At 36.5% G+C, this 13,236-nt stretch overlaps 1 protein-coding gene across 2 annotated transcripts in view; it reads left to right on the top strand.

The window, feature by feature from the left end:
* Positions 1 to 13,236, top strand: part of GAREM1 (GRB2 associated regulator of MAPK1 subtype 1) — a 207,439-nt gene that overhangs the window by 54,696 nt on the left and 139,507 nt on the right. For both annotated transcript variants that reach the window (XM_060119323.1, XM_060119322.1), the window contains exon 2: positions 11,061 to 11,201. In XM_060119323.1, the coding sequence (XP_059975306.1) occupies positions 11,061 to 11,201 (141 nt within the window). The remainder of the gene's footprint in view (positions 1 to 11,060; positions 11,202 to 13,236) is intronic.

Raw genomic sequence — 13,236 nt, 5'->3', positions numbered from 1 at the left:
TTCTCATGTTATCCATTGGAGTGGGTCTGTTATCTCCATTTCACATGTAGAAAATAAGCAAAAGAGCAGTATGTAGCTTTCCCATCGCAGAGGTGGGAGTGGGACCTAGAATAGAAATAAATGTGTGGGACGGGCTGGTGGGTGTTTCTAGAACACAGCAACAAGGAGCAGTTGATCAGACATGGATATCAGAGAGTCCCACCAGTGCAATCTATAAGCAAGCTAAGCAGAAAGTATCTCGTTTTGACTGTCTGACTTGGGGGTAAAGAACGCAGGCTGTCAGTTTTATATGTGTGTGATTGTTCTATTTCAGTCTCCTTGGTTTTATTTAGACCCTCTACCTAGTATTTCTCTTACATCTAGAAGAAAAATAAATTTTGAAATGGAAGAAAATAATCTCTTTTTATTAGGTTAATGGAATAATATTCTGGACACTGGTCCCCTGGATAATTTATAAAATGATTTCTTTATTTCTTAGAGGTGGAAGAGAGAATGGGATGGGGTAGAAGGTTTTCTGTATTTATTTTTATTATATCCACATCATTCAGGTAAATTTCTTTAATTAGCTTTGCCCTTGTCTGAAAAAAAATTAAATAATATATATTATTAACTATATTCCAACTCTCTGCTATCTAGCTCGGCAAGCTTAGAACATGCTGAGTGATTTGGTCACGTTCACATAGTGACTCACTGATGGATCTTGGTGGGTGGAGCCCCCTCATTAATTGAGCCAGACTGTGCTTTCCCTTATTTGTCAATGTTTGTGAAACCCTTTCAGATGTTATTTAAATTTAACATAATTTAAACTTCACTCATAGTTACCTTTATGTATAATTGCCAACATAATTTTGATCAATTAAAATAGATTTCTAATTTTAAAAAGTGTATGCATACATAATACACTTGAGAACTCTTGGAACTATATTTTGCCTTTCCTCAAGCCAGCCAAATATTCCATGTCTCAGATTACACATTTAGGAAGTAGACCTGTGTACAGAGGAATAAATGTCAAAGTGATTTTTTTTGTTACATTTTGCCTCAGAAAATTGTACTAATAATTTATCTGTAAACAATATATCAATAGTTGGTTAGGTGATGTAACTAACCAAATTAATTGATGATGTCTTTCCATCAGTGTCTGTAAACTCCTGGTTTTGCTGGGGGGAGGGGGGTTGGTTATTTTCTTAGATTTTTAGAAAGAAAGGATTTTTTTTTTTGCTTTGTTTTGTTTTCCAGTTCTATTTTAGGAAGTTGCACCCCACTTATCAGAGACACTATGTACTTCTTTTAGGCCTATGATATCTTTATAGACTTGTCTTTAAAATTTGGTGATCTGATTTTTTTTTAAGTTTCTGACTGTTTATTTCTAGTATTTTAATATGGTGTTCTTTCATGTTGAACTCTTTTTTTCAGTTTTATTTATTTTATTTTTTAAATTTTTTGGCTGTGCTGTGTGACATGCGGGATCTTGGTTCCCCCACCAGAGATCAAACCTGTACGCCCAGCATTGGGAGCACGGAGTCTTAACCACTGGACTGCCAGGGAAGTCCCTGAACTTCTTTATTACATGTATTTTGAAATTGTAGAGGTAAAGCGTTGTCTAGCTTCTGCCTTCAGGGCAACCCACCTGGAAAAGTAGAAATCCAGGTGTTACTTGGCATCTGTATTTTTCATGTTACCCCTCTTTTATGTGTTCAGAGGTTTTATGTGTTCAGAAAAATTTTTTTTTAATTTAGTTGTTTTGTGTGTTGACATTGGAAACATCATTAGATTTTCAACAATGGCATATGTGCGAGTCTTTGTTTCTCTTTTTCAGAATCTTGTTTGGATTTCTTTTGAAGGCCATGCAGGATTTTTGGAAATCGACTTAATGGGAGAAAAATTCTAAAAACTGTCATATATAATTCAAATATTTTACTAAGATTGTATCTTTTCATGTAACTTCTATAGCAGTGAATAATTTTTTTTAGTTTGATTCTTCAGTACTTTATATTTTATTTGTTACATAATAAAGCTCAAGGGACTCTAAACCACATTTGAAACTAAAAATGACAGTGAAAATCCTATAGTTTGACTCATGGCTCAGTTTATCCTCTTGAAATAAAATTGTTGGGTTTTTTAAATAATTTATGTTCTTTTTAAAAATGTATTTATTTATTTATTTTTAATTTTAGTTTTGGTTGCGTTGGGTCTTTGTTGCTGCGCACAGGCTTTCTCTAGTTGCAGCGAGCAGGGGCTACTCTTCGTTGCGGTGTGTGAGCTTCTCATTGTGGTAGCTTCTCTTGTTGTGGAGCACGGGCTCTAGGCGAGTGGACTTCAGTAGCTGTGGCACGCAGGCTCAGTAGTTGTGGCGCATGGGCTTAGTTGCTCTGCGGCATGTGGGATCTTCCTGAACCAGGGATCCAACCTGTGTCCCCTGCATTGGCAGGCAGATTCTTAACCAGTGCGCCACCAGGGAAGTCCCAAATTGTTTGATTAAACATGACATTTACACCTGGTGAAAATCATCCCTTTATTTTAATAGTTGATGTGAAGCATACAGTGCAAATCATTGCACATTAATTATCAGAGCATTTTCTCATTGGAGAAAGAAACTGTTGTGTACCTGAGTCCAGCTGGTAAAAGAAAGGGAACTAATTGAGGAAGGAAATAAGTCAAAGTCATATTTTTCACGAGCCTTCTATCTATACAGTACTATCTATACAGTACTATCCTGATCCTTTATGTTTATCCTCATCCACTCATCCCAACTTCCTTACAATATTATCACCATCATTTTAAATGTGAGAACTCTGAGGCTCAAAGATATTAAATAATTTTCCCAGAGTCATATAGTTAATAAATATTAGAATCTCAATTCAAACCTAAGTCTGGCTCCAACTCTTAGCCTATTGAGATCCCAAACTGCCTTCCACCTGACATGTGGAATCATCATACATTCATTTGAATTAGTGGAAGCAAAGAGCTGGGGGCAGGGCAAGGAGGAGGGATCCTAAGAATGTGCCTGGTGATTTGGCCTTTGCCTGCCCTCTCTTTTCAGAGCTTGGTGTCTGGAGGAGGCTGGGATGATCCTTGCATGTTTCGTTGCTTGGTCTCTGCGTGATTTTATGGTATAACATTGCCTCGCACCATGTGATAGATAACACATGTTGCACCAACCAAATGCATCATGTTATGTTCACTGTCCAACACTGGAAGACACACGGGCTGTATCAGACTTATGGAGAGAGGAATGTGTATATTCTGTCTTTTAATGGATTGGCAAAGTGTAATTTTCCTATGTGAATCTGAGCCCCCTCCCTCGCCTGCCAGAAATGTGATTCCATCGTATGTGCCAGGCACTGTACTAAGAGATTTAGTATATTGTCAATGTTTGTAGAAATACTGATACTACAATTGCTCACCTGTTTTTCTAAAAATCACTTGACATAGAATTCTTATCTTTTAAATATTAGGTACAGTACAGTAGTTCAGAGCATAAAATTTCAGATTTGACTTAAGTAGGCATACTTCTGTTTCCTACAGCAGAAGTCTATTATTCCTGGTAAATCTACTGTTGAAAAGGGAGTCCTTTGTCCCAGGGTTCATTTGAAAAGAGGTAATAATATATCCTTAATCTCTCTCTCTTTTTTAAACATCTTTCTCTTTTGTTTTATACATTCCTTTTTGCTTAGATTTCACCATGAAGTTCTTAGACTCCCTTACCGTTTAGTGTTTTGTCTAAATTCATCTCTATTTCTTTATCTTCTTGTTGGGATTTCACTGTAAACTGTAAAATGTAGAAACTCTTTCACTTGCTTAGAACCCAAGGTTACAGTTTTTGGGCCTTTGAACAGAGTATTCATCTAAAGAAGGGATCTTAGTGTAGATTTGTGGACGTTTGTTTAGGGTGGAAAGAGATCAGTAGGAGATACTTGAAAAAACAGCCTTTTTAAATACTCTGCTTTCCTCGAGGGGCTTAAATATTGAATAAGACCTTAGTGCTTAATTTATACTTAGACTTATTTAATGTGAATGCTCACTCATTTCTACCCAAGATTGTTCATTCAGAAAGCACTTATTATGTACCTGTTCTACACCCGGTGGTCTTGTGGAATGCAAACCAGAGGAGAAATAGAAATGATGTTGGGCCTGAAGAGTTGAAGATCTGGTTGAGGTGACAGGGTTCCTGGTTGTTTCATGTCTGTGCACTCAAAGTAAAGATAGGTGCAGATTTAATAGTTCTTAGCATTTGTTTCATCTTTCTAAACTTCAGATACTTTTAGTCAATAGAAGAACCAGGCGTCACTTTTAGATTAGTCAGCATGCTATGACAGCAGATATTTGGCTTCACTTAATCAGAATATTTTACAAGAATAAAAATATCCTGGGGGCTTCAGTTGCTTTCTTTGACATTCCTACTCATTTTCAGAAAACAGGGACCTCTTAATCATGGGTTACACTAGAATTTCTGTGCTGCAGGTTCATGGCCAAAGTGAGATACAAGGGGAGGAGTTGAAGGTTAGTTACTGGGTCTTGATTCTTAGCAATAGTCAAATGGACGCTTCACCCACAGGCTGTGGAGTGACTTCCTTTCTCTGGCACTCAGCATGTGGTATCACTGAGGTACTTGACATTAAATTCTTCTGTTTTTGGTAAATTCTAGGAAATTCTAGGAAAGCCGTTTCACTGTTTTTCTCAAGATTTCTTTTTGCCATTAATATAAGAACACTTAATATTTTTCTCTCTGCATTTAGGAATACTTGATATTACCCCATTTAGAGCCATACCCTTGACTTGGATTCATAGATAACTTAGAGCCAAAGCTCATAATATACGTGAATTTAACTATCCAAATGTGAGTTAACATTTAACTCTTATCTGTAATTAGGTACAAGTAAAGAGTTCTTACCAATGTGTGACAATATTTTCAGCAATTTTTTGAGTAATGTGCTGGTCTTTATGAAGTAAACTTGAGTTAGTAAAAGTAATACAGTCTCTGTACCCACAAACCAGTTAGGAAGCTTGAAAGAAATTATCAAAAGCATAATATTGATGAATGCTGTTTCCTGTAAACTCTGGGGGATTATCTTGAAGTAAAAAATCATTAGATACCAGCCGTTGTTCAGATTTTACAACCGGGAGGTAGGCTTAGACAGTATATCCTTAGATAGGCATCTTTAATGCAATCGGTTTCTTAAAGATGAAAAACAAAAATTACTTTCTGTTTTGAAACTAGCTTACATATTTTGATTGTATAATGCAGGCACCACAATTCTTAATTTATTCTAATACTCCTGTATCATTTTAGGCTTGAGTTTGGCTACAAGTCACAGAGACCCAAAGACCAAAAGTTCAGGTTGGGGTGTTGCCCAAGGTGACAGGGGCCTGTTGTTTTGTTGTTGTTGTTGTTGTTTTTCAGTTGCTATGTCATGCACTCAATTTCAGCCCTAAGTTCCCTTCAAAGTCTGAGATGGTCACTACCATTCCAGTTCTAATAATCACCTCCATATTTCATCCATCAGGAAGAATAAAGAGGGAAAAGAAATGCACATTCCCTCCAAAGATACATCTTTGTTGCCACTTAAGTTCAGTGTGGTACTGGAGATTCTAGCCAGAGGTATTAGGCAAGAAAAGAGGGGGAAAAACGGCATCCAGGTTGGAAAGGAAAAAGTATAACTATATCTATTTACAGATGACATGAACTTGTATGTCGAAAATCCTAAGGAATCTATAAAAGAAACTATTAGAACTAACAAGTTCAGCAAGATTTCAAGATATAATATCAGTATGCAAAGATCAGTTGTTTCTCTACACTGGCAATGAACACTCCAAAAATGAAATTTTAAAATAATTCTATTTTCAATACCATCAAAAGAATAAAATACATAGGAATAAATTTAACAAAAACAGTGTAAGACTTGCACACTAAAAACTACAAAACATCATTGAAATAAAGATTTAAATAAATAGGAAGACATCCCATGTTCATGGATCAGAAACATTAATACTGTTAAGATGACAGACAGTTCTCCCCAAATTGATCTATAGATTGAACACAATCCTAGCTTTTGAGACAAGAACTGGTAAGCCAATTCTAAAATTCATTTGGAAATGCAAGGGACCCAGAAAAACCACAACAGTCTTGAACAAAGTTGGAAGACTCACATTTCCCAATTTCAAAACTTATTACAGAGCTACAGTAATTAAGACAGTGTGGTTCTAGCATAAAGATAGATGTATAGGGCAATGGAATAGTATTGGGAAACCAGAAAATAAACCCTTACATTTATGGTCAATTGGTTTTTGACAGTGAGGCAAGACAGTTCAATGAAGAAAGAGTAGTCTTATCAACTGGTGCTTGGATAACTGGATAGCCACATGAAAAAGAACAAAATTGGACCCCTGTTTACAGCATGCACAAAAGTTAATTCAAAATGGATCATAAACCTAAATATAAGAGCTAAAAACTATAAAATGTTTTATAAGACATTTTAAATCTTCATGATGCATGGGTTATGCAGAAATTTTTCACTTATGACACGCAAAGCACAAAATTAAAAATAAATTAGATTTCATCAAAATTAAAAATTTTGTGGTTCAAAGGACACTATCAACAGAGTGAAAGTCTAGTTCATGTAATGTGAGAAAATATTTTCAAATCGTATGTCTAATAAGGAACTTGTATCCAGAATGTTAAAAAAAAAAAAAAAAAAAGACTCTTGGGGCTTCCCTGGTGGCGCAGTGGTTGAGAGTCTGCCTGCTAATGCAGGGGACGCGGGTTCGAGCCCTGGTCTGGGAGGATCCCACATGCTGCAGAGCAGCTAGGCCTGTGAGCCGCAACTGCTGAGCCTGCGCGTCTGGAGCCTGTGCTCCGCAACAGGAGAGGCCGCGATGGTGAGAGGCCCACACACCGTGATGAAGAGTGGCCCCCGCTTGCCACAGCTAGAGAAAGCCCTGGCACAGAAACAAGGACCCAACACAGCAAAAATAAATAAATAAGTTAATAAACTCCTACCCCCAACATCTTCTTGGAAAAAAAAAAAAAAGACTCTTACAACTAGGCATTAAAGACAAGCAACCAAATTTAAAATTGGGCAAAGAATTTGAATAAACATTTCTCCAAAAAAGATACACGAATGACCAACAAGCACATGAAAAGATGCTCAACATCACTAATCATTAGGTAAATACAAGTCCAAACCACAGTGAGACACACTTCACACCCACTAAAATGCCTATAATTTAAAAGATGGATAATAGCAAGTGTTGGAGTATGTGGAGTCCCTGGAACTCTCATTCATTGCTAGTGGGAATGTAAAATGGTGTAGCCAATTTGGAAAAAAACAGGGAGTTCTCAGAAAGTTAAATATAGAGTTACCATATGATCCAGCAGTTCTACCCCAGGTATATATCTGAGAGAAATGAAAACATATGTCCATACAAAAATTTGTATACTGATGTTCATATCAGCAGTATTCAATAACTGCCAAGATTGTAAACAGTCCAGCTGTCCATCCTCTGATGATTGGACAAATAAAACATAGGATATCCATATAATCAAATATTTGGCCATTAAAATGAAGTACTGATGCATGCTACAACCGAGATGAACCTTGAAAACATGCTAAATGAAAGAAGGCAGACAGAAAAGCTCAAATGTTTTATACCTCCATTCATATGAAACTTTCAGAATAGGCAAATTTATAGATACAGAAAGTAGATTAGTGGTTGCCTAAGCCTGGGGTGGGGAGTAGGGAATAATTGTTAATGGGTTTGAGGTTTCTTTTGGGGTGGTAGAAATGTTCTGTAATTCAACAGTAGTGATGATTGCACAGCTCTGTGAATATACTAAAAGCATTGAATTATAAACTACAATCAGTTAATTTTCTGGTATATTAAAGATTTTAAATCTATATATATATCTTGGAAGTTACATATACTACTTGCACTACATCCCATTGGCTATAACCTAGTTACTGTGTTACACCTACTTGTCATGGGGCCTGGGAACAGTATTCTGTATTCTGGGCAGCCATGTGCCCAGCTAATATAAGAGGACTGTTACTGAGGACAAGGAGTGAGTGAGGTATTACTGGATGTCTAGCAATCTTTGCCACTTTTCCAAGTTAAAGGTGAATCATAACCAAAAAAAACCTGCTACAAGTTATTATGGTTAAGTCAAACAATCATGTTGATATAAAGCTTCCTATTAGCCTGAAATAATAACCAGTTTGTTTTTCTTTTTAAAGATTTTACATACAAAGAGAGGATGCAAAGGGCTCATGAGTACCAGTGATCCCCTGGTGGTGTCTTTATGAAACCTGGTCCTCTCAAAATTTATGGCTGTGGTAACCAAGTTGATCATTACAGCCTCCTCTACTTTATTTATTGAAAAAGTACTGACACTTTTAAGAATTTTTGAGAAGTCTATAAATGCCATTTCAGAACACACAGTGAAATCAATAATAATTCTTTTAATTATTGAGATATAATAAATGTCAAAAATAAGGAAAGCATATTGTTTTCTGTATAAAGGAATTAGTCTTTTCAAGTTGTTGTTTTTTTGTTTGTTTGTTTGTTTAGCATTAAAATTACTAAACCAGGATTAATGGGATGGATTATTTCAGCATCTAAGAAAAAAAAAAGGAACATTTTTTAAGTTTCAGGGAATGGATTTCTCTTTTGAAATAGTTTGTTATTGGCTGAAAAGCTGAAAAGTTACTTTAGAAAATATTAAAATGAAAAAAATAATTTCATGCGTATGCTATAAAGCTTCATTATTTTCAGTTGATTGGGAAATTTGGTAGGCCAGAGAGAACTGGCAAAACATAACATTTTACTTTTTTTATTGAAGTATAGTTGATTTACAATGTGTTAGTTTCAGGTGTAGTTACAATTACATATATGTATATATTACGTGTATATGTAGTTACAGTTACATGTATTCAGTTACATGTATATTCTTTTTCAGATTCTTTTCCATTATAGGTTATTACAAGATGTTGAATATTGTTCCCTGTGCTGTTTTTCTATTTTATATATAGTAGTATGTGTCTGTTGATCCCAGACTCCTAATTTATCCCTCCCCCTCACCTTTCCCCTTTGGTAACCATAAGTTTGTTTTCTATGCCTGTGAGTCTCTTTCTGTTTTGGAAATAAGTTCATTTGTATCATATTTTTAGATTCCACGTGTGAGTGATATCATACAATATTTGTCTTTCTCTGACTTAATTCACTCAGTATGATAATCTCTAGGTCCATCCATGTTGCTGCAAATGGCATTATTTCATTCTTTTTTATGGCTCAGTAATGTTCCATTGTATATATGGACCACATCTTCTTTACCCATTCCTCTGTCGATGGACATTTAGGTTGCTTCTATGTCTTGGCTATTGTAAACAGTGCTACAGTGAACATTGGGGTGCGTGTATCTTTTCAAATTAGAGTTTTCATCATTTCCTGTTACAGGCCCAGGAATGGGATCGCTGGATCATATGGTAACTATTTTCAGTTTTTAAAGTAAGCTCCATACTGTTCTCCATAGTGGCTGTATCAATTTACATTTCCACCAATGGTGTAGGAGGGCTCCCTTTTCTCCATACCCTCTCCAGCATTTATTATTTGTAGACTATTTCATCATGGCCATTCTGATTGGTGTGAGGTGATACTTCATTGTAGTTTTGATTTGCATTTCTCTAATAATTAGTGATGTTGAGCATCTTTTCATGTGCCTGTTGACCATCTGTACGTCTTCTTTGGAGAAATGTCTATTTTGATCTTCTGCCCATTTTTTGATTGGGTTGTTTGTTTTTTTGATGTTGAGCTGTGTGAGCTGTTTGTATATTTTTGAAATTAATCCCTTTTCAGTCACATTTTTTGTGAATATTTTTTCCTATTCTGTAGGTTGTCTTTTCGTTTTCTTTATGGCTTCCTTTGCTGTGTAAAAGCTTTTGAGTTTGATTAGGTCCCATTTGTTTATTTTTGCTTTTATTTCCATTAGTCTAGGAAACGGATCCAAAATAATATTGCTGCAATTAATGTCAAACGTATTCTGCCTATGTTTTTCTCTAGGAGTTTTAGAGTATACGGTCTTACATTTAGGTCTCTAATCCATTTTGAGTTTGTTTTCGTATATGGTGTTAGAGAATGTTCTAATTTTATTCTTTTACATGTAGCTGTCTAGTTTTCCCAGCAACACTTGTTGTAGAGACTGTCTTTTCTGTATTGTATATTCTTGCCTCCTTTGTTATAGATTAATTGACCATAAGTGCATGGGTTTATTTCTGGGCTTTCTGTTCTGTTCCATTGATCTATGTGTCCATTTTTGTACCAGTACCATACTAAAACATATAAAATTTGAAAGGAGATACAGGCATTTAATCTCAAGTACTGTTTCAACAGAGAGATAAATTTATTATATATTTTTGGTAGTTATGTTGTATTGATTAAGAGCATAAGCTTTGGGGGAATTCCCTGGCAGTCCAGTGGTTGGGACTCTGCACTTTCACTTCTGAGGACCCGGGTACCATCCCTGGTTGGGGAACTAGGATCCCGCAAGCCACAAGACATGACCAAAAAAGAACATAGCTTTGGAATCTTTTTGACATAGTCCTGAATCCACACTTTTCTGCTTATTAAATCTGTGAGCTTAGACTACACTTAACATTCTGAACCTTAATTTTTCTTACCTGTAAAGAAGGAACAATACCTACCTCATAATGTTACTGTATTACATTGAAATAATATTTGCAAAGCATTTAATTCGTGTCCGATGTACTGTTGGCACTTAATAAATGTTTGTTTTATTATCATTGAAATATAATCATTAAGATAGAATGAGGTATTTGAAAATCTCTTTGCAAATAAGTGGGAAACATTTTTATGGAACCCTGTGTACAGTTGTCAACTTGGTATGAAATGCCTTTTTTTAATTGGTAACTCAAAAGTGAACTTTTTCTCTTCTTGGGATAAACTATCAACTTCTCCATTAGTGAAGTTTTAACTAATGAAATTTTATTGCAGAGAATGGACTAAACAGATGCTAATTCTAAGTTTCTCATATAAAATTTATTTTCTAGGAGAATGCATAGAAGGGCTGCGGGAAAATGACTACCTTCTGATTCATTCGTGCCGTCAGTGGACCACCATCACTGCCCATAGCTTGGAGGAGGGGCACTACGTCATTGGGCCAAAGATAGAGATTCCGGTACATTATGCAGGTAAAGCTCCTTTCAAGAGGCAAGAAATGGCTAATGAAGGGTACTTGAATATGCTAATTTTCTCCTCCACAGTGAGAAAATAGGAATTGTCTATAAACTAGAGGGTATAATGACTTAGAAAAAGATGAATGAAACACTTTGGTTATTTTATCAGTGAAAGCTCAGATTCATTTTGTCATAGGCATTTCTAATTAATGCATGTAGTTAAGCGTGGATTCTTAAGCACAGATTCTTATTAGATATTTATAAAATGAAAATGGTACAAACACAAAGATCATCTCTGGAATGACAGTCCATATGCGTAGCCAGCCTCTGAACACCAGTATCTCTGAATAAACCTGAGCACGATTTGTGAATGACTTTGATGTCTGGTTTCACAAGATACCATTTCACAAACAAGCATTGTGGTCTGGTTTTAAAAGTATTGGATTGAAAGGTCAGATACCTGAACATGTCCCTCTTTGCGAGGAAGCGTTTAGAATACAGGCAACAGAGGTGACCTTACTGCTTAGTTGAATTAGCATAATAGCTATCTTCTTGCCTCAGTTGGAACTCCATTCAGTGTAACAATGTCATTTAACTAATTTTTATTAAGGGCTTTCTAAGTACCAGCACTGTTCTAGGAGTTTATGATACATCTAGTAGCTTGAATCCACTTTCAATAGTGGCGGCTTACAAATGCAGTTTTTAAAAAACATTATGTATATATATTTCCTATACTTTCTTCTGGTGCTTATAGTTCATTATGTGAAGGATCTTTACTTTTTCTCTACTACTGTTAATTTTTCAAAAGTCTCTAGCAGGACACTGTAATTGATTAGCTATAAATTGTATAGCCCTAGACTGCCGTCATGTTTTTGAGTGACTCCTCTACATTGCCCAGAGAGTTGTCTGTTTGGAAAAGAGACCTTGCTATATCCCCACTGTCTAGAACAGCAGCAAATGGTACGTGTTCAGTAAATATTTTTTGGATGAATGAATGGTTTGGTCCGCCTTTTATTCCTAGGAGTCTTCATTGCTAGATATGACCTAGAGATCACTAAATTTCTCAAAATCCTTCTTATTCCAGAAAAATTATAAGAAAGAATTTCTCTTGCCTGAAACCCTGTCCTGGAATTCTCTTGCCCAGCTGTAGGAGTAGGCTTCATAGAAAAAGGAGGAACATATAGCTACAGAAAGTATTATGACTGTGAGATTGGGAGCCAGGCCAAAGGGGCAGAGAATGAGACAGACCCTCCACCTGCCCAGTCTCTCCTGCCCATGGTCCCACAACAGGTGAGATCCATGCTAGTTTTAGCAGAACCAAAATTCTGTCCCTTGTGGAAAACCGAGAAGGAAGGTGTAAGATTGTGATTCAAATATATGATTTTACCTAATCTGCTGTGTTCTTCTTTTAGTAGATTGAGTTTTAGTCTTTCCCCCTAACCCATTGCTCCGTGACATCGTTCGTCCCAAATGCATGCTGTCATTTGATTAGTTACTCAAATCTCTTTAGAGACTCCATATGCCACCAGTCTCTTTGACTTACTGCTCAAAGCCCTCACAGGGGCTGGTTCTAGTCCACTTCTCCAAACTTACCTTTTCTACTCTGAAGAGTGAGCCTTCCACTCTAGCTAGATTAGTCACCTCGCTGTGTCCTGGATATCCTGAGTACTTTTCCATTTACACCATTCCCCGGCTGGAGTTGCCTTCCTTGGCCATGCTTTTATCAGAGCCTGTCATTGCGTCAGGAGGGTGCAGGTACCCCTGACTCTCCCCATGTGGTCTTCCATGTACTTACCATGTATCACATTCATTTAGCACACGTCCTCAGGCTTCGTTCAGTTACCTTTTCCTACAAGCACACGCATCTTCACTTGCCAGCTGCACTGTACACTCCTTAACAAGTGAGACCAATTTTAAAAACCTTTGTGAGTCCTTAGGATCTATACACACAAGATACAGTTCTTTATGGCTGCAGATGCTTCACCTAGGGATCTCAAACTTGGCTGTACATTGGAATCACCTGGGAAGCTTTCAAAATGACTGATGCCCA

Source organism: Mesoplodon densirostris, chromosome 15 (assembly GCF_025265405.1).
Source record: "Mesoplodon densirostris isolate mMesDen1 chromosome 15, mMesDen1 primary haplotype, whole genome shotgun sequence".
Lineage (NCBI taxonomy): Eukaryota > Metazoa > Chordata > Mammalia > Artiodactyla > Ziphiidae > Mesoplodon > Mesoplodon densirostris.
Note: the sequence above shows the minus strand (reverse complement) of the source record. Positions and strands in the feature narration are given on the sequence as shown.